Source organism: Colias croceus, chromosome 22 (assembly GCF_905220415.1).
Source record: "Colias croceus chromosome 22, ilColCroc2.1".
NCBI classification, from domain to species: Eukaryota; Metazoa; Arthropoda; class Insecta; order Lepidoptera; family Pieridae; genus Colias; species Colias croceus.
In genome coordinates, this window is record NC_059558.1 from 1,077,514 (window position 1) to 1,096,821 (window position 19,308).

A 19,308-nucleotide genomic window follows, 5' to 3' on the forward strand; every position below is an offset into this window, starting at 1 on the left:
ATATTTCAATACAAGATACACGCCTAATTCACACTTGCATTTAATTTAAAATTCAATTCATTGCTCTCAGTCCATCATTAAATTTTGAAAATATACTTACTTTACATTTAACGTACTATACATTTAACGTAAAACGTATCATTGTTTAAAGGAGTTTAATACTCGAGTGAATAAATACAATAAAATACTTTATTATTACCAATTGAGCCAAACTGATCTGCTGCTGATTAGTGTTTACCATTTATGTACTACCAACGTATAATATAATACATTAGCATTTTTACATCGCCGATGCATAATGGTACAGTAAGTACAGTTAATACTTTTTTTACGAATAACTTTCACATATTTGGCCATTTTCAAACATTAGTCCATAATCCACATTCCAAAATTTAATGTAATTATGTTTTTTTTTTATTAATTAACGTGCATGTTAACTTACTGGCCCAAAAATTTTTTAATGAAAAAAAAACAGCAACTCTTCCCGCGAAAATTTAGGAGGACGAATAAAAAAATCTATGAAAAGCGCGCGTGCTCATGTCAATGTCACATTGATTGTTGTTGCCATGTTGGTACCACAGAGCGCAGATAAACGTAAATGAAGTACATACCATACAAGAATAAATTCGCAATTCAACTTTTTATTTACAATTAATTCGAGAATTAATGACATTTTTAGGAGTTGAGGTGAGGTTGTGCATGCTAGGTTGTTATTATAATTATTTATTTGTTTATTACAGTTCATACAAACACCGTTATTTTAAGTAACACAAACAGAAATAATATAGAGACTTTAAACCCAGACTGTTTCATTGAAGACAGATAAACGGTTTTAAAACGCGATTATTTAATATTACTTAGAAATAAATGAGTCTTGAGATTACAAAAAAAATATATCATTACGTGTCTAAATAGCTTAGATAACCAAAACAATTTTAAAAAATAACTCGTTTTTAAATCGTAACTGCAATCGAACTAAATTGTCAATGGTAATCGACGAATATCATTTTAAAACCGTTTTCATGTTCATTTCCGTTAAATAATTTACAAAATACACTAAATAATTAAAATTAAAATAAATAATTTTACTAAATCCTATTGCTGAAAATATACAACCCATAATAATTTTTTACCCATCGTTTATACTCGTCATGAATGATTTTTGATGTTTTAAACTCTAAAGAGTTCAGGCATAAATCTAATCTCAGTAAAATCTAACGAATATGAAGCAAATTACTTAAAACACAACAAACACTTATTTACAAAATGTACTTTCATAAATGCATTCTGGTGCTCTTAATTATTATTACTCTACTAATACTAAAAGTTTATTTTCGTTTCACATTTTCACAACTTTCATACATCTTTTTCTAAAAGCTAATAAACTCAAGATTACCAAATACATTTATAGAAAGAGAATATAAAATATTAAAAATATAATATAATATCGCGTTGCAAATCATTCCATATAGGAACGTTTACCTACATAAAAAAACGACGTTAAATCATGACCCTAGAAGTTATGTTTAACTCTCTACACTATAAATTAATTACCCTGAAAAAAAAACAATTTTGCTATGTATTATGTACCTACTCCGTAAATAACCAATTAACTGGTATCATTGTTGCAACTTGCAACTAGATTGGCATATATTTACAACGTATCGCAGATAATTATGCAAATGTTAACTATGTATGGACAAATGTTCGCATATTATGAGATGAGATGTTCGCACAGATCGCTTCTTATCCTACTTGGATTGAAATAGGTATCTACTAAGTACTTAATCTAACAATTATTAACAAGCTAAACCATCTGCTTTTTTTTTTCTTTTTCACAAATTGTCTATGCCATGCTATACCTAACAATCTATTTCAGGATTCACTAGTACCTAAATATAGAAAAAAACTACTTATAATTTGATTCTAACACTGCATTTAATTAAATTTAGGTACATATTTTAATATTTTTCTTTAAGTAGATTGGACCAAAGACCTTAGTACAAGGAAAACGGAAAAAGTAAGTATTAAAAAAATCTCGGATGAAACGGGATTTTTTTTTTTTGAGTAAGTAACTGTTTCTTTCCTTACTTAATTCTATTTTTGTAAAAATATTGTTTTTCTCAAAAAATATTCTACAAAATTTAAATTTGTTATACGTCCATGAAATAGATGTTAGTTATAGTTTCTGATTCAATGACCGCGACCCAGTATCACAGGGGTGATGTGGTTTATCTACCCTATTTAAATTTAGTATTACTACTTTAAATTACTAGAAATTTTCCCTATTAACCTATAAGTACTACGTCCTACATAAGGTTAAAAGGTTTAAAAGTTGTTCTTTTAAATACATCGCTTTTCATTCATGACAACTATAAACAACGCGAAAGTTTCAATTATTCCAAACTTAAAGTAATAACAATAAACTAGGTATAATAATAAACCATAAAATATATAACATAATATTAAAAAGTATTTCTTGTTATTCCGATAATATACTTATTAATCATTGATTATTACCTAAACATAGAAAAACTACTGATACTTTGGGACGGGGATTAGTATAATATCTATGGTCAGAATAAATACAGATTAAAAATACAAGCGAGTTTTCCCGCGCTGTCACCTAAAAATATGGCACGTGATTTCAAAACAATAAAATACTTAAAATTTTTGCTGCCAGTTTCTGAATCTAATAAGTTAAAAACATTTTATGATATGCTCATAAAATTGCATAAAAATAAAGAATGAAATCATGCTTAGATTATTAATTTCTTAATATTAACTATATGAGTTATTTATTTAGGGATCATAATTTTATTAAGATGTACCAAATTGTTTGAAAATAGATTTCGCATACCGAAAATAAAAAAAAGTGTAAAAACTCAGTTCAGAATCTGGCTGCTAATTTGTACATTATAAATAATTAATAACTGAAAGTTATTGAAGCTTAATTATAATAGTTTTTAAACGCAAACTGTGCATTGTGCGTGACGGAATAATATCGTGTGGACGGTAAAATACGGACTTCAAAAATATAAGACGGTTAGGAATTGACATTGAGGTTAGTTTTCATTTAGTTTATTAAAATAAGAATAAAGCGTAAAAATTAACGTAATTTTAATACACACATCAGAATGTAATGAGATTTTGTTTTGTCCTGAATACATGTTTGTAAGTATTATGTTTTTTACGTGTTAAAATAAGTGCGTTTTCCAAACGGATTTGAATTTGTATAAAGCTGCGTCCACACTGGCGGCCTTTTTAGCACAAGACGAGTATTGTTTGTTATGTAAGCAGAATGCAGATAAACAGATAAAACATTTATAAATAATTGTAATCCGGACATTTTAAATAAATGTAATAGAGGAATTATTCGTAGGCTTGGTGTTATAGGCTACCGCGAGTGTGGCCGTTAACGCATTCTATAAAACACAACTTTTTGTTTTGCGTGTACCGATCACAACTTACACATACATATTTCAACACAATTTATATAAAAAAGTAAAGTAACTACGAGTTATAAAATCGAACTGAACATTAATTCACACTTTTGCTATTAAAGTTTTCACTCATAGAACACCAGGTGAAGATGATGATGATGAAGTTACTGAAGAATAAATTACGAAGATTGCGTTAGTCGCGGATTCCTTGGACATTGCATTAGATGCCTCTGCCAAGGAAGATCCCGGGCCAGTACGTTTGTGAAACAATATGGGCATTTCCATTCGTCCAGGCCAAGAGCTGTAAGCCAAATATAAATTAAAATAAATATGGTAGAGAAAAAGGTGACAGAATTGTAATACCATAAGTTAAAGATATAGATGCGTTTGAGCGAAGTTTTTGTTGCCCACTTTTATATATTTTGGAATTTAATTTAAATTGTGTACGCTACGACCTTGATACGACTGTGTGTTTTTCAAAAATATTGATAGGATCATGTTTCTGATCTAGACCGAAACTTTGTCTTTACTGAGCAATGAACCAAATTAGCAGTGTTCTAATGATAATCTAACTCAGAACTTAAGAGCGCGCGTTCAATTTAGCGCAAGTCAAAATCGACTCGATCTATCGAAGCTTGCGCTATCCTTTTACTATGCAAGGCAAAGGTCAACAGGGGTCAGGCAGAGCGCCCAGCAACGTGTCCTCTCTCTGGAAAGGCTCGCGTGAGGCTCGCTGCCGACTGATTTGAATCGGGTCGCGCGCAGAGTTTACCTAATAGTACTTTTTAAAAAAAATGTAGAGAAATAATAGAGAAATCTTAGTTGATTTTTAAATTTTATCTTATAAAGAAGACATTCTTTTATTACAATATGTATAAATTATATTCAATTAAGTCAGATATCTTGGTGAAAATAATCAATTTATCGACTATAATTTCTAAAAAAAAATCACATTGTTCGGATTTTAATTTCATAAGTTAGGAGTCCAAAATAAAAAAAAATCTTTTAACTAACGACTTTAATAAGGATTTTTGCTGTTAGTTAAAAAACAAATCTAACAAACAAGATTTGTCAGTAATTTCAGATATTTTTAGCTTCGAAATTAACACTAAAAGTGAAATCAAGTAAACATCTGCTCAGTTATCTTGATGGTATTCACAATTACTGTATTAATCGAAAAAAAACTCTAACTAACAACATTGGTTGATGGAAAATTTGATTTGAAAAATCACATATTTGAGTCAAACAACGCACGGACCGCGTACACGCTCTTAAAAAATATTTAAGTTACTTACGGATGCAGTTCGCATGATAATCGCTCTCGTCAGTTCGTAGCGCGGCGCCGCATTTCTGACAAGCTTTCCATAGACCTTCGCTCATTGAACATTCTTCTGGAATAAAATTTGAAAAATTCTTTTCAAATCGGATAAGAATGGGTTGGATAGCCCATATTCATCGAGGAAGGCTATAGGCTATATATCATCACGCTAAGACCGACAGGAGCAGAGCCACGTGGGTGAAACCACGGAGCGCAGCTAGTTACATATAAAACAAGTTAAAAAAGAACCATTCCTCACCCAGTAAGTGTGTGTGCAGCGCGCGCGCTTCAAGCGCGAGGCGGCAGTGTGGACACCGCGCGAGTACGACGCAGCGACGCCAGTAGTGCGTCTCTAACGCAGCTGCACGCACGCGCCGTCCGCACCACGTGCATGATGTACTGTTTTTTAATAACTGTTGTTAACTACCAATGAAATTATAAGTAAAAATGTGTAAATAAATAAATAGATATAAATTTAATAGACCAACACAATATAAAATCATCAAAAACGGCACACTAACGCACACACGATTAAATGTCAAAGAAAGATGACATGATTCAACTATCGTCAGTGAAAAAAATATAATAAAAGTAAATTTTCGCTATTATTTAGTCAAATTGCATGCATTTTAATCACATGTACATACTTGCAAACCGGTTCAGGGGTTGTCTCTGTGCTTGCTTCCGTGCCGACCGCCTCATACACATCGAAATGAGTCTCGTTCACTTGTTGTCGTCTTCCTAACGAAATTATACAATTATTTATAGGCAATTATCTAAAAATAGATAATAAGAAGAACAATGTTATCACTATAAATACCTGGGCTATAATATCCACTCTCGTCCATTTGGCTGTGATCATCCAAGTGCATGTTTCTGACCCCAGCTACTAATTTTGGTGACTCTAGACCAGTATCTCTAAAGTAATCTGCTCTCAATTTTGGGGAATCTAGACTTCTATCAGAATCTCGTAAATCCATTCTGGAAAGCTGAGGAGAATCTATAGGCAGGGAATCCAAACTTCTGAGTTCATTTTTAGAAGTTTTTGGAGAGCCTAAAGTTGGTGAATCTCTGTATTCTAGATGTAAGGGTTCATAAACTGTAGCTGGACGCTCTTTTAGGTTAGGCTTAGAGGGGTCGTGGTCGTAATGTATCATGGAATGGCGATTCTCGAAGTTTCTATTTGATCGACGGTATATAACTTCTTCTGTTTGGCTTTCTTGGAAGTGGACCTGAAAAGAATGTGCTATACTTAAAAAACTGGCTTTACACATCCATACTAATATTATAAATGCGAAAGTAACTCTGTCTGTCTGTCTGTCTGTTACTCAATCACGCCTTAACTACTGAACCAATTTGCATGAAATTTGGTACAGACATATTTTGATATCCGAGAAAGGACATAGGCTACTTTTTACCCAGGGAAATAGGATAGGTTTTATCCCGGAAATCCCACCGGAACGGGAACTATACGGGTTTTTCTTTGACTGCGCGGGCGAAGCTGCGGGTGGAAAGCTAGTAGTAAATATATAAGTTAATCTACCGAACCACAAAAGCTTGAAATTCAAAGCTTATATTAAACAAGCTTATTCACGAACACATTCTTATTTCTACTTATTTTTTCTCAATATTTGATACGGATGTTGGAAATATACTTAGTTAAAAGTTCGCTCACCTTCTCATTTCCAACAGTAGATGGCCGCGGCGAATGTTTCGGACTCACAGCGCTGTCCAATCTCAACTTATTATATCCGGGGTAATTAGTACTATCCTTCGACGGTCGAGTCGTTGCATACTTCTTAGTCGATGTTTTCTTCAAACTACTCTTTGTTCTAGAAGTGGTAAAACTACCACTTAAACTAGATGGCGCTAGTGTAGCGCTGCTGGCGCTGGATTTCAACGTGTATGATGACGTAGCGTCCATGGAGGCAGTCATTCCAAGGGAAGTAGACATTCCACTGACGGTGGTACCACTGCGGGTGGATTGTGCTGTGCTGGCTTCGAGCGTGGAGTCTACTGATTCGGTGCCGTTAAGAATTTGTTCTTCGGTGGGTGCTTGGTTTAAAATTTTCTAGAATTATCAAGGTTGGAGGATAGAATAATAATTTCTAACTTTTTATTTCGTTTGAATGGGGAACAAAAGAAAAATTTTACTTAAGCACAAATAATGTAATGTGTGTGTGTGTGTGTGTGTGTGTGTGTGTCAGTAATAGTCATAATATACATATTTACCTAGGAAGAAAATTTTATTGTTCATTGAAATGACTATGTAATACGTATCGATTCTACGTATTACATATTTTCTGAATCATCGATGAATAATCTGCTATTTTGTTTGGTAAAATCACGCTGAAATAGACATCTAGCTTACCTGCATATCAATCCTATCAAACTGCTGGAACAAATGCCGATAGATCAAGTTGCGTCTCGTCACCGCATCATCGGGCGGTAGTTGCGCACGCACTACGCGCGGCGAACGTGCGTATGCCGCGAGGAGGATGCGTTCAGCCGCTGCGCGCACCGCACCCGCTGCGTGTTGCGCGCCCGCCGCACCGCATTCAGCTAGGCGGCGGACTGTTAGCCCACTGCGTATGGTAAGTTAGTTTGATTAGAGGGGTAACGACCTATATTTCATTTATTCACACATTTTAACACAATAGTACAGGAGTTGGTATCTTTGTTTTTATAATCTGACTAATTAATACATTATCGGCCATACTAATAAAAAGTTAAACAATGGTTAAATTTCTACCATTTTCTACCATAGCTGTGTCCTGCTCTTGCTCATATGAAACGTCAATCATAAAAACAAGACAGGTTATTGCAATAACTAATCCATTGCAAAGCGAATGGGTAACATTTTATTAGTAAGACCGTTATAATATATAGGTTGAATTTTTAAACTAAACGTGGTAAGAGAAATCCTAAACTACAGAGAATATCGAAAGCACGAAATCGAAAAATAATAAATAATTAAGTCTCGAGGCCGATTTTGATAAAAACAAAACTGCGTTATCCATTTTTTGTAAAATAAATAAATAAAAGTAAATCCTAGTCAAGAATCGAATCTATAAATGAAAATAACACACCTTATATACCATTTACACAAACGTTATTTAAACAAATCCTGGCAAATAATTCATACCTGTTCTTGTCAGTCGATATTCCGTGGCTTAGTATAAGTTGTTCCAGCATTTGCAGACGAGACAGCGCTAGCCTTGGATGCATAGATGCCGCTACTGGTCTCACCAGCTGTTGTGGTATAATATGTAAGCTCCTGGAAGTAAATAATTATTCTTATTACGGTGGGCAAATAAGTTAAATTAGTCTTATAGTAAGCGACATTTGAGCGAACTTTGCAGTCCCCTAGAATTGGGTTGCCATTTTTATAAAGGTAAGGGAGAAAATATTTATCAGAAGACAAGAAAGGCGGACTTACAATTCCTCTACTCATCGTATATCAAAAATCATAAAAAAGAAGCGTATGTTACTCCTTATTAAATCTGCTATCTTTCAGTGAAATTTTGCTCAAAATTGGTGCAGCCGTTCTAGAGATTAGCCGGAACAAAGAAACAGACTAACAAAAATTGTGACAATTAATATTTTGATATAATTTATGTACCGTGTATGTAATTTTTTAGTAAAAAGGTTATTTTATTATTACAAACGACTTCAATTTTATTATTGGTATACATAGATACAGGGTGTAATTGTTAAGTGTGCACAGGCGATTATTCCCGTATTCCGTGACTATTTCAGATATCAAAAAACTTTAAACTGATATCGAAAGGCCTTTATCTAATGAGTATAATGACGATAATAACTTTTTAAAAATAAAGCGGGAAATATCCAAAAAATTTACAGCAAACACGCCCTTACATTTAGTATGAGATAATATGAGTTATGACTATCCCCAACATGTAATATGAAAGGTTTTGGTTATTTTTTAGTTTTGCGCTTACATAACTTGGTAATTTTTTATGGAAATTCATTTAGAAACTGTAAATAGAGCTCGATGTGGAATACAATGGTATTCCAAAACGAGAATGTCACTCTGAACTTTGAATACAAAATGTATGGGAAATTAAATGTATGGGCGTGTTTGATGTAAAATTTTTGGATATTTCCCGATTTATTTTTAAAAAGTTATTATTGTCAATTTACTCATTAGGTAAAGGCCTTTCAATATCAGTTTAATTTTTTTATATCTGCAATAGTTACGGAATAATCGCCTGTGTACACTTAACGATTACACCCTGTATATCACCTGACGTGTGGGCAGTCGGCCACAGTGAGCACGGTGTGCTGCGCGGTGGAGTGCACGCGCGGCGCGGGGTCGCCGCACGCGCGCAGGAGTTCTGGTAGTAGCCTCTCTAAGCAACGGCCTACTTCCGCTGCACATACCCTGGGTAATATTACTTTTTAGATACTTATATCTAAAAAGTAGTGGGTCAAAATATATTAAAGTAAGAAAATATCTTGCCCAGTAAGCGAAAAAATTATCTGGAAATGTCATCTGTATGTTTGGACAAATATTTCACAAAACCACTGTGCGTTATTGAATATTATTAACTTTAACAAAATAAAAAAGAGATTTGGCTAATCCAAAGACGAAGCAGAAATATATCGTATTATATTATCTGTGCCAATAGTAAATCATTAAGAAAACTCACCGATCCGGCACAAAGTCTTTAAACAGTACCCTAACCACTTCATTCGCTTGACTATAAACTGAAAACACTTTATCCCTCAGCGCCCTCTGTAACAAAATGGCGGCGGCTCTTGCAGTCTTGTTCGGAGACGTTTTGGTGCTCCCGTTCGATGGAGAGGTTAGTTCAGCTCGAAGACGGGCTAGACCTTCTTCTTTATCCAAATAGTTTTTCGAGAAGAACTTTTCTACCTGTAAATGAAGGTGGTAATGGCAGTGTAAGTAAAGTAAGGCAGTAAGTAAGAGCGAGCTTATAGAAAATATTTTTCTTGACAGACAGAAGAATTTATGGTTTTAATTTAATAAATAAAAACACATTTCATTATTTCATTAAAGTAATTTCATTATTTTCTTTTAGTTACTTACTGTAAAACTTGAAATTAAAAAAAAAGTTTAGGTAGAGCAATTCTTGAAAATATAAATCCTCTATTTTAATCGAATTTCCAATTCTTTATTTTTTTTTTGGATTGAAAATCCATTTAAAAAAATCGTAATTATTCAATTGGGCACGATTTAATCGTAAATATTCAATTTATAAATCAAGTGTTTTTGGTAATCAAATGTACACAATCCATTACCATACTTAAATAATCGATTGAAACTTACAAGAGGGTATCCAAAAATAAGTATAGGTAGCGCGGCCTGCTTGCGTTCCCTCTCATTCAGCTTGTGGACGGCGCGCGCGTGAGACGTGCCCGTCGCGCTGCCTTCCTCCTCGCGAGTATCTCGTAGGTATTCGTTTGTGTGCGAACTAAAAATTTAAAAATAATAAATAATGTGTACAGAAAATATGATTTACTACGTTACACGCAATCGAAATAAAAAAAGAGCGTGTGTGCTAAGCTCATGTGTCAGAAGTGAAATTTCTTTGGCAAGATTCAAATATACAACCAAAATCGTCACCATGTGACGCGACCATGACATTTTACTCTTAACTCGCCTAAAGAAGTTTCACTTCAAAAATGCATACGGAAAATTTGTGTTTCTTCCATTGATACAAAATTTGGTAATAAATAATTGAATGTAAAATATATATTAGCCACACATTACTAAATAAATATTAAAAACATACTGTCTTAGTGCTGGTAATAATCTTTCTTCATACGCTTCGAACGTTGATCTCGGGCCAGCACTTTTATTTCTTCTTCGTATCAAGGAACCTGCATAACAAAAATTGAGAAAGTACCTAGTAAATTTAAGTATCGCAGTATCGACCTTTGAAAATCACAGTTACTATTTTCTTCAAACTGTGTGTTTCATGTTTTTTTTAACTATAAAGCAATGTAATATACAGGATGTCCCACTATTGGTAAACTAAAAAAAATTTTCTTAGTTTTTCATGAAAATCCATGCTTCTTCTCTAGCTTCGCGCAGACGGCACATACCGCTTCGCTAATGTGTGCATTTTGTCTATGAAAACATAATCTTAAACGATAGGTCACGTTCTGCTATCAAATCTGGGCGGCTGGGCGGGTTGCTTGTTATGGGTGTACACATAGAGTTTTAAGAATTCATCTATTTGAAAAAAAACTGCGTCTGGAATTTTATGAGTATTTTTTACATACTCAGCGTATGCAAAACTATAACCTCTTTTGAGCTTAGTATACCAACAAGATACCAACAATGGGACACCCTGTTTATGTACTAAATTACATGCAAATCTTTTCAGCCGTACATCAAAACATAATATAAATTATCATTTATATTATTACCATTGGCAGCGTTAGGAGTGATGCTTCTCCTTGGGCTGTCTGTATCTTTCCGCAATTCTTCTTCTTCTTTCTTTTGAACATCTACTTTCTCTTCTTCTTCTTGTGCTATCTGTATAACTTCTGGCTCTGGTTGTGTATCTTCTTGTAGAATGTGGACGGGAGACTGGAATATAAGATGTCAGTTAATTATTATTTGTAAATCTTGAATCATAATAATGGTCTAAAATAGATAAAACTGAATGTTTCAAGTTATTTTCAGTTTGTGTGTGAAAGTAATCTCTGCAACTACTTAACCGATTTTGAAAATTCACCATTCAGAAGTGCAATTATTCGCGAGTATCATATGCTATAATATTTGATCTTAGACAACTGGATAATTTTGACCCTCTTCACAATGGGCAGCGTTTGTCCAACAAATGATCGTCGATGTTGATGATGAATAAACACCTACAATGACCGCCGATTATAGATATTACTCTCTTACTATCGTAAGGCCCGTTGCGTTCAGTGCGTACGTCAGTCGCGCTTTTCATATGTATGGAAATTCATAAAACCATTCATATCTAGACCGACCATATGCACGCGAATTTCCATACGTATGACAAGTGCGACTGACGTACGCACTGATGGTCGGTGAAGCTCTGCGACCGGTCTAAGTCGTAGTCGGCCCTCTGCACTATCGTGATTGCCTCTACACGTCCAACGCTGTCCATTGTGAAGAGGGCCCATTAGCATTTCATAAATATCAACTCACGGCAGAAATATGGTCAGGTTCATCCAGCCCATTGAACTGATTATCTTCATGTTCTATCGGTGGGACTGGGGACGGGATGTCCAGGCTCATGGCACCGGCAGCCACGGATGGGGACAGGTGGTGAGAGAAGTCGTACGCTTGTGGCATTGATGAGTCGTTTCGGGAGTCCGGCTGTATATAGTAACATGATAACTTTAAACATGAGAATACAATAGCATATGCTATTAAGTGCCTTGTGTTGTAACGTATATGCCCTATGTATTGACTCTTTGCTTATTAAATTAATGATAACAGCAGTTAGAGCCACCGATACCTACAAGAGAGGTGCTATTTTTTAGCTTCTTTAAATTATCGTCATATATTGCACCGTAATCTTTAAATTCCTGTTATTATTATTTTTTTTTTGCAAAACGAATTGATTTGTAATTGTATTATTTTACACAGTATAAGATTTTACAGATCTTTTATATGCAGACTTCATAGACTAGGTTTTATTAAAATACATTTTAAAACATTCTTAAAATACTTAGAATTTTACATTCACTCAATCCTCACTAACATAATTGCATTGCAGATTTATTCACTCAAACCTCACCCCATCATCTTCAAATAGTCTCAATAGTTCGGGATCTTCCTTAACCCCCACTAACGCATCCGCGATCCTATCACGCATGCGCCTCGCGAGCTCGAAGTCATCTCTCGCAGCTGCGGTGCGCTTGCGCAAGCGCCAACGACCAATGCGTATACCGGCGGCCGCGAGCGCAGAGCCCGCGGATTTAAGACGTCTTGCGTATTCGAAACGCTCCTCTGGAGTGAAAATAAATAAAAAAATATGTTATATGAATGTAGATAAAGGTTCGGATATGGAAACAGAATAATATATTGAAATAGTTAATAGATGGAGAATCAGGAAAGTATTGAAATATAGACATCGACGAAGACTTGCAAAAGGCGTAGATTACGACGTAGAATTATTAATTATTATTTTTTTATTTAATTATTAATTAAGTATGTGGCCGTAGACGTAGAAAAAGTAATAATCGTAGATTAAATATGAAGGTATGGAAGGGCTCTTTTACTACAAAATTCTATGTTAAGCATAATCTGATAATCTAAACACCTGTAATAAGAAGCCCTATAAATTTATCTACGTGACAACTAACTTTTGCTACTTATTCAATAGTAAACTTACCAGCAACAGCGACCCGTTTCTTTTCATCCAAGTTCCTCACTAAGTCAGCTATTTCATTATCAACGTACATAATAAATGCCAGATCGTCATATGGAGAGAAGCTGACTTCTGCTTTAGCTGCTGGACTGTTTTCTGCTTTAATTTCTTCTTCCACTTCATCTCCGAGAACGTTTACTGCCATTAATGCTACCTGTGAAAGAAAATCATCATCTTGATTATGAAAATACAATTAAATAATGAATTTTTAAATTAAGATTTAAGTACACGTTTTTTTAAATGTTTTTTACAACAACGAAATTTAACATTTAAAACAGTATATGTAGTAAAATAAAATATATCAACTAATCTGTCAAACAATTTATAAACTGGGGTAATTAACTATTTTCATTTTTACCTGGTCATCTTCTTTAGCTGGTGGATGTGGCCCTGATAATCTGAGCTTCACGAATCTAGCTACAGTTGGTTCTGGAAGTGCTGCTGATCTGTAAAAAATGATTAAAAACAAATTAAATAAATAAATTGCAATAAAACTCTACACCAGCTGACTTATACCGCAAACTTGGTGGTCTTCAAGTATTGAACTTATTCAGTAATGAAAAACAGTAGTAAGAACCTAAATTTGGACGGTGGAGAAATATGGTAGAGCTGTGTTTTTAGAGACTGGTGCAAGTAGACTAATAGTGATGTCATCACGACAGGAACATGACTCGAGCAACGACATACTTTTGTACTATGTATATAGTATATACATCTCTTCCGCCCTTAAAATCGCTATCAATATTTCCTTCAAGATCGTAGTCGAAATTCAATCAGCTTCCATTATATCCCACCTTAATTCCCTCGTCCTTGCCTGCGGTGCGGGTCTCACGAGGGTGACTCTGCCCACGCTGGTGTAAGTGGCTCCGCAGGGGGTCGCAGCGCCCTCTGATAGGAGACCACCAGATACCAGCACTTCTACGCATGCCGCTGGAAACGGATGGAATAATATTTGAAATAAAACATAAAAATGTCACACAAAAAAAAAACAAACTAAAATCTCTCTATCCAAACTTATACTTATGTCTATACGAGTAAGCACCACATCAGTATTCGTGAGTATCCCAACAAAAGAGCCAAAAATAAGTTTTTTTAATAATTAGTTACTAGAACTGTTTTTAGACTATTAAAACACACTCTACATAGGTAAACCTCAGCATTTCTATCTCATAATTTCAAAGTAATACAATTACGACCACTCCACTATAAAACCAAAACTCACGTATAAGCTGATGATGAGCAAGCAGCTGTAACTTGTGTATACTCGTGACAGCAGATAGTCGAAGGAGAAGCTCGTGGGGCGGAGGCCCGGCGCTCCGCCAGCCGCGGACGGCGGGCCCTTGGGAGTTCAGCTCGCATGCTGGGTACGAGCTGTCTTCACCTGAGAAGTGTTATATTAGTATTTAGTTTTATAGCATTCATTTTATAAATGATATATAGTATTTAGTTTTATAGCATTGATTTTATAAATGAGAAATTTTAAAGAATAGATATAAATATAAAAATAGGTAAAGGCATATAAATGTTGGAGTAATTGGTTTATTTCTTCCTTTCTTTCTTATATAAGAGCTGCTCTACTAGAGCATAGTTATTTTTTTTAATAAATAGGGTATTAATTAGTGTTTGATTTGCCTACGTGAGTATTATACGTAAAACTAAATACTATACTAACTACTTTACTTATAAATACTTTTGAGCATATTTTTAACGGGATTTATTCATAATGTTATTATAATGTACTGATTTTATTTGAATCTGTAAGAAACGGTCTGCTATATTGCGGAAGCTGGCAAATTACTTTTAAAAAATAAACAACTCTAATCAACTCTACCGAAAAATTACTAAGTATCAGGAACTATATAATAATTGAATGCTTACAAAACTAAAATTAATTCACGGTCTGCTGGTAAATGTTATATTTCAAGAAAGACCACAAGCTTATTTATTTGCGTTAATTATGTTATTGACGCAATTATCTGATTTACGTTTGACGATTCAATTTTATTTTTTCAACAATTTCTCTTAGAAATCGGCGGCTCCTAGCTGCTATGCGTCTGCTACGTCTGGCTTGACCCAGAATAAAAAAAGTTTTTGAACCCATTTTTTATTATTTAGATACTAGCGGTCCGTCCCGGCTTCGCCCGTGGTACATATTTACGTTTTCTCTCCATAAGAACCAGCCTCGTACTTCAAGAAATTTAATAAAATAAGAATGAACGAAATCGGTTCAGTTGTTCTCGAGCTATGCGCTTACCAACACATTTTGCGATTCATTTTTATATTATAGACTAGCGGTCCGCCCCGGCTTCGCCCGTGGTACATGTTTACGTTTTCTCTACATAAGAACCATCCTCGTACTTCAAGGAATATAATAAAAAAAGAATTATCGAAATCGGTTCAGCCGTTCTCGAGTTATGCGCTTACCAACACATTTTGCGATTCATTTTTATATATAAGAATATGTAGTGTTGGTAAAATAACTTTATAATTTCGGTCGAGTAGTAGCTCAAAGGGCTAAATCGTAATAAATGAATAAAGAAATCAGTCAAATATAAGTAATTTAAAATATATACCCGATATCTTTCGCCTATCCATACATAATATAATAAATGCGAAAGTAAGTAACTCTGTGTCATGTCTGTTACTCAATCACGCCTTAACTACTAAACCAATTTGCATGAAATTTGGTGTAGAGATATTTTGATATCCGAGAAAGGATTTTTACCCCAGGACATAGGATAGGTTTTATCCCGGAAATCCCACGGAACGGGAACTCCGCGGGTTTTTCTTTGACTGCGCGGGCGAAGCCGCGGGTGGAAAGCTAGTCCACAATAAAGCTTTTATAGCAATCGGTACCCCAATACATCTATTATAATTCATAACCATGTGAACTAGAAACATAGACACAATAGATATTATAATTATTAGACGATGTATATAAAACTTCGTATGAATTATCGATCGGAAATACTAACGATAGTTTCAATATTTTATAAGCATGTAACCGAGTTCCTTTCTACGAACTTTGTGAAAGATACTTAGTCATTCTTACTTTGTTTTCTTTTATGTAGATCATTTGGTTATTATAGCGATAGTATTAAGTAGGAATGTATGGAATTCGGTATTTAGAACGGCTTAGTTAGGTAAGTATTTCAAAAATGTATAATTGGCTAATAAATGACTTCCTCACGTTAAATGTAAAAGAAAGGCCTAGACCTAATATAGTATAATATAAAAATTACACTAAATTACAAATATAACAGAATTGATAATAACTCGATTAAATAAGAATTATGTGTCATAGATGACGATGATAATATAATAATCATCAAAGATGATGATGATACATTGATACCAGATCAATAGGTATACTATTCTACTTCGTATCTCTAATAAGAGATTTATTAATATAAATTATTTAAGTTTTGCTATTGCTTAGCATTCTGAAATTACGAATTAGAAATTAGCGTTTTAGAATCTACATGATTTGGTAAATAAATGGAAATTGCTACATACAAACGCTCTACATGCACGCTACATCACTGAAATATTTCGAACATACTTTAACCCATTTCAATCTCTGTAAATGAAAATTTAAAACGAAAAAATATTTAAAAATTTATATAAAATGCACAAGAAACTTCGTTAGTCTGTAATCGCTACCATAATTGCATCATTATACTTTAATTTTGTTTGAAGCAACTGCAATGCAGGTGTGGCTGAACGGTGGAATTAAAAATAAAATATCAAAAGTTCTTATCGATTTTAAAATGTACTTATGCCTACACTTTATCACAATGATTATAGAGGATGGGATAAGGACAACATAAGAGAGATAGAGTAATACCTATCCATACTAATATTATAAATGCGAAAGTAACTCTGTCTGTTACTCAATCACGCCTAAACTACTGAACCAATTTGCATGAAATTTGGTATGGAGATATTTTAATACCCGAGAAAGGACATAGGCTACCTTTTATTGCGAAATATGTACCACGGGCGAAGCCGGGGCGGACCACTAGTAGTAATATAAATAATATAAAGTCACTTGTCATGAATAAATAGAAGTAATATACATATTGTTTTATTTCAAAGCAAGTATGCACTAATATTTCTGTTAAATAATTATTAATATTGACCACATTAATAATGACAATAAACAGTAGTTCCCGAGATTATTTATTTATTTATTTATTTACTCTTTATTGTACAACAGTCTTATAAAATAAAAGTACAACAAAACCATTCAAAATGTACAAATGGCGGCCTTATGGCTCTGAGCCATCTCTGCCAGGCAACCTTCAGGTAATGGACAGAGCATAATATACCAAAGGCTAGGAAGCCAAATAACTAATTAATTTAAAATAATAAATTCGAAGAAAAAAAAATAAATAAAAATAAAATAAATAAATAAAGCACAACGTCGACGATTAGCGCGTTGAAACAAACAAACTCTTCAGCTTTATAATATTAGTATAGACACAGACTAATAATAATATACTACGTATACAAGTATAGATATAGAATACAAGCCTATTCAAAAACTGCTACGCCGTGCTACGCTATGCTACGAAAATATTGAGCCAAAATAAATAGTTCTAAATCCTTACAAATCTTATAAAATAATAAATCACTCGTTTTCATTCGTCATCAAATATCAATATTTATTTACGATATGGGTAGGGTGTCCAACTTCGCAAGACATAATAGAATTTTTTTTGGGAATTCTAATACGCATCCGGTAGGTACCTTATCAATTTAAGGCGGCATTAGTTAATCCAGAATAACAGTAACCTTGTTTATGGAACTATTGCACTATTTACTATTTATTTAATTTCTATTATATTCTTATATGCAAATTTACAAATTCATATAGTTAAACATAGTCTTCCACTATACATAAAAATCCGGCGAGTCTGTCTGTTCTCGATAAACACTAAAACTACTGCACCGATTTTGTTCAATTTTAATCTTTGTATAGCGTGCTTTTCGTGGGCGAAGCCGTGGGTAGAATATTTGTGATTAAAATATATGATAAAGCATCTTTTATAAGCAAAAACATATCTACGGGCTTGTAAAACAAAAACCACAAAACACAGCGTCGAAATTATTTAAAAGAATTGCCATATATGTACCAACACGTGGGTTAATTTTATAAGAATAACATTAAAAAAGTATTCTTCATACATTCTAAGCTTTTTCTCTATATTTTATTTGCCTTTGAGATTTGTCCAAATCTCGATGCCGGATCTAAAGGATGATGCCGGTATATATCTACTGTATTTAATTAATAACAGAAAATAGTCTAATGAAGTCTTCATAATTAAAGCTTATTATAATTCCTAGTATACTAAAGTAGTATAATAAATAATATGATGGAGGATTTTATCATCTATTGATTAAAAAACACCTTACATTTTGATCACATATATCTTTGTTAATGGTAAAAATTACAGGATTTGACTATAATAGAGCAGGCAATTTTTAATTCAATTTAAAAGCAAAAATGTAGAGTTACTTACTTGTTGCATAAACTACGTGGAACGGTATTCGTTTTGGCATTTTACACTATCTGGCGACTCGGAAAATTCTAATTTTCTCTTCCATGTTTTAATTTTTTATAAATGTGTCAAGAAGAATTGCACTTTATCATTGTATAAATGTTTGGAATCACATCACTGCTTTCGGTTTTGTAAAACTAAGTAAAAATGTATAATATTAAATAAATAGGGGTGGAGGTGTGGACGAAGAAAGCGGTATTGTAGAATGGTGAAAATCAATACTACTGTTTGGTTGAACGTGACTTTTTTAAATCAGCGCCATCTAGCGGGGGGCGCAGAAAATACTAAGAATTTCGTTCTCGCACCAAAAACTAGCTGTTAGATAATTTTGGCGGGAATACAAAAAGGGTATTCATCGAACGTGTTGTGTTCTTGTGTGAATGATCGAGGTTAAAATTAACATTATTAAATACTAGCGGTCCGCCCCGGCTTCGCCCGTGGTACATATTTCGCAATAAAAAGTAGCCTATGTCCTTTCTCGGATATCAAAATATCTCCATACCAAATTTCATGCAAATTGGTTCAGTAGTTTAGGCGTGATTGAGTAACAGACAGACAGACAGAGTTACTTTCGCATTTAT

The 19,308-nt window shown here is 33.8% G+C and overlaps 1 protein-coding gene across 1 annotated transcript; it reads right to left on the minus strand.

The window, feature by feature from the left end:
- Positions 1-3,302: 3,302 nt before the first annotated feature.
- On the minus strand, positions 3,303-18,816 carry LOC123701776 (centrosomal protein of 104 kDa). Its single transcript, XM_045649335.1, has 20 exons — positions 18,689-18,816; positions 14,386-14,544; positions 13,958-14,093; positions 13,522-13,609; positions 13,128-13,317; positions 12,531-12,742; positions 11,936-12,106; positions 11,182-11,344; positions 10,542-10,629; positions 10,076-10,220; positions 9,435-9,661; positions 9,029-9,166; positions 7,907-8,038; positions 7,133-7,346; positions 6,437-6,832; positions 5,582-5,993; positions 5,409-5,502; positions 5,021-5,160; positions 4,739-4,834; positions 3,303-3,744 (listed from the first exon to the last, which is right to left on the minus strand). The coding sequence occupies exons 1-20, from the start codon at positions 18,726-18,728 to the stop codon at positions 3,623-3,625; spliced, it is 3,363 nt and encodes a 1,120-aa protein (XP_045505291.1). The 5' UTR covers positions 18,729-18,816; the 3' UTR covers positions 3,303-3,622.
- Positions 18,817-19,308: the final 492 nt, after the last annotated feature.

What these genes read in the sequence shown, in the direction of transcription:
- LOC123701776 (XM_045649335.1), bottom strand. Translation starts at nt 18,728, where the DNA reads ATGCCAAAACGAATACCGTTCCACGTAGTTTATGCAACAA. An exon ending in AACCTGACCATATTTCTGCC is followed by an intron (nt 11,345 to 11,935) that starts GTGAGTTGATAT and finishes CTTATATTCCAG; the next exon opens with TCTCCCGTCCACATTCTACA. An exon ending in GCCGACTGCCCACACGTCAG is followed by an intron (nt 8,039 to 9,028) that starts GTGATATACAGG and finishes ATTTACTTCCAG; the next exon opens with GAGCTTACATATTATACCAC.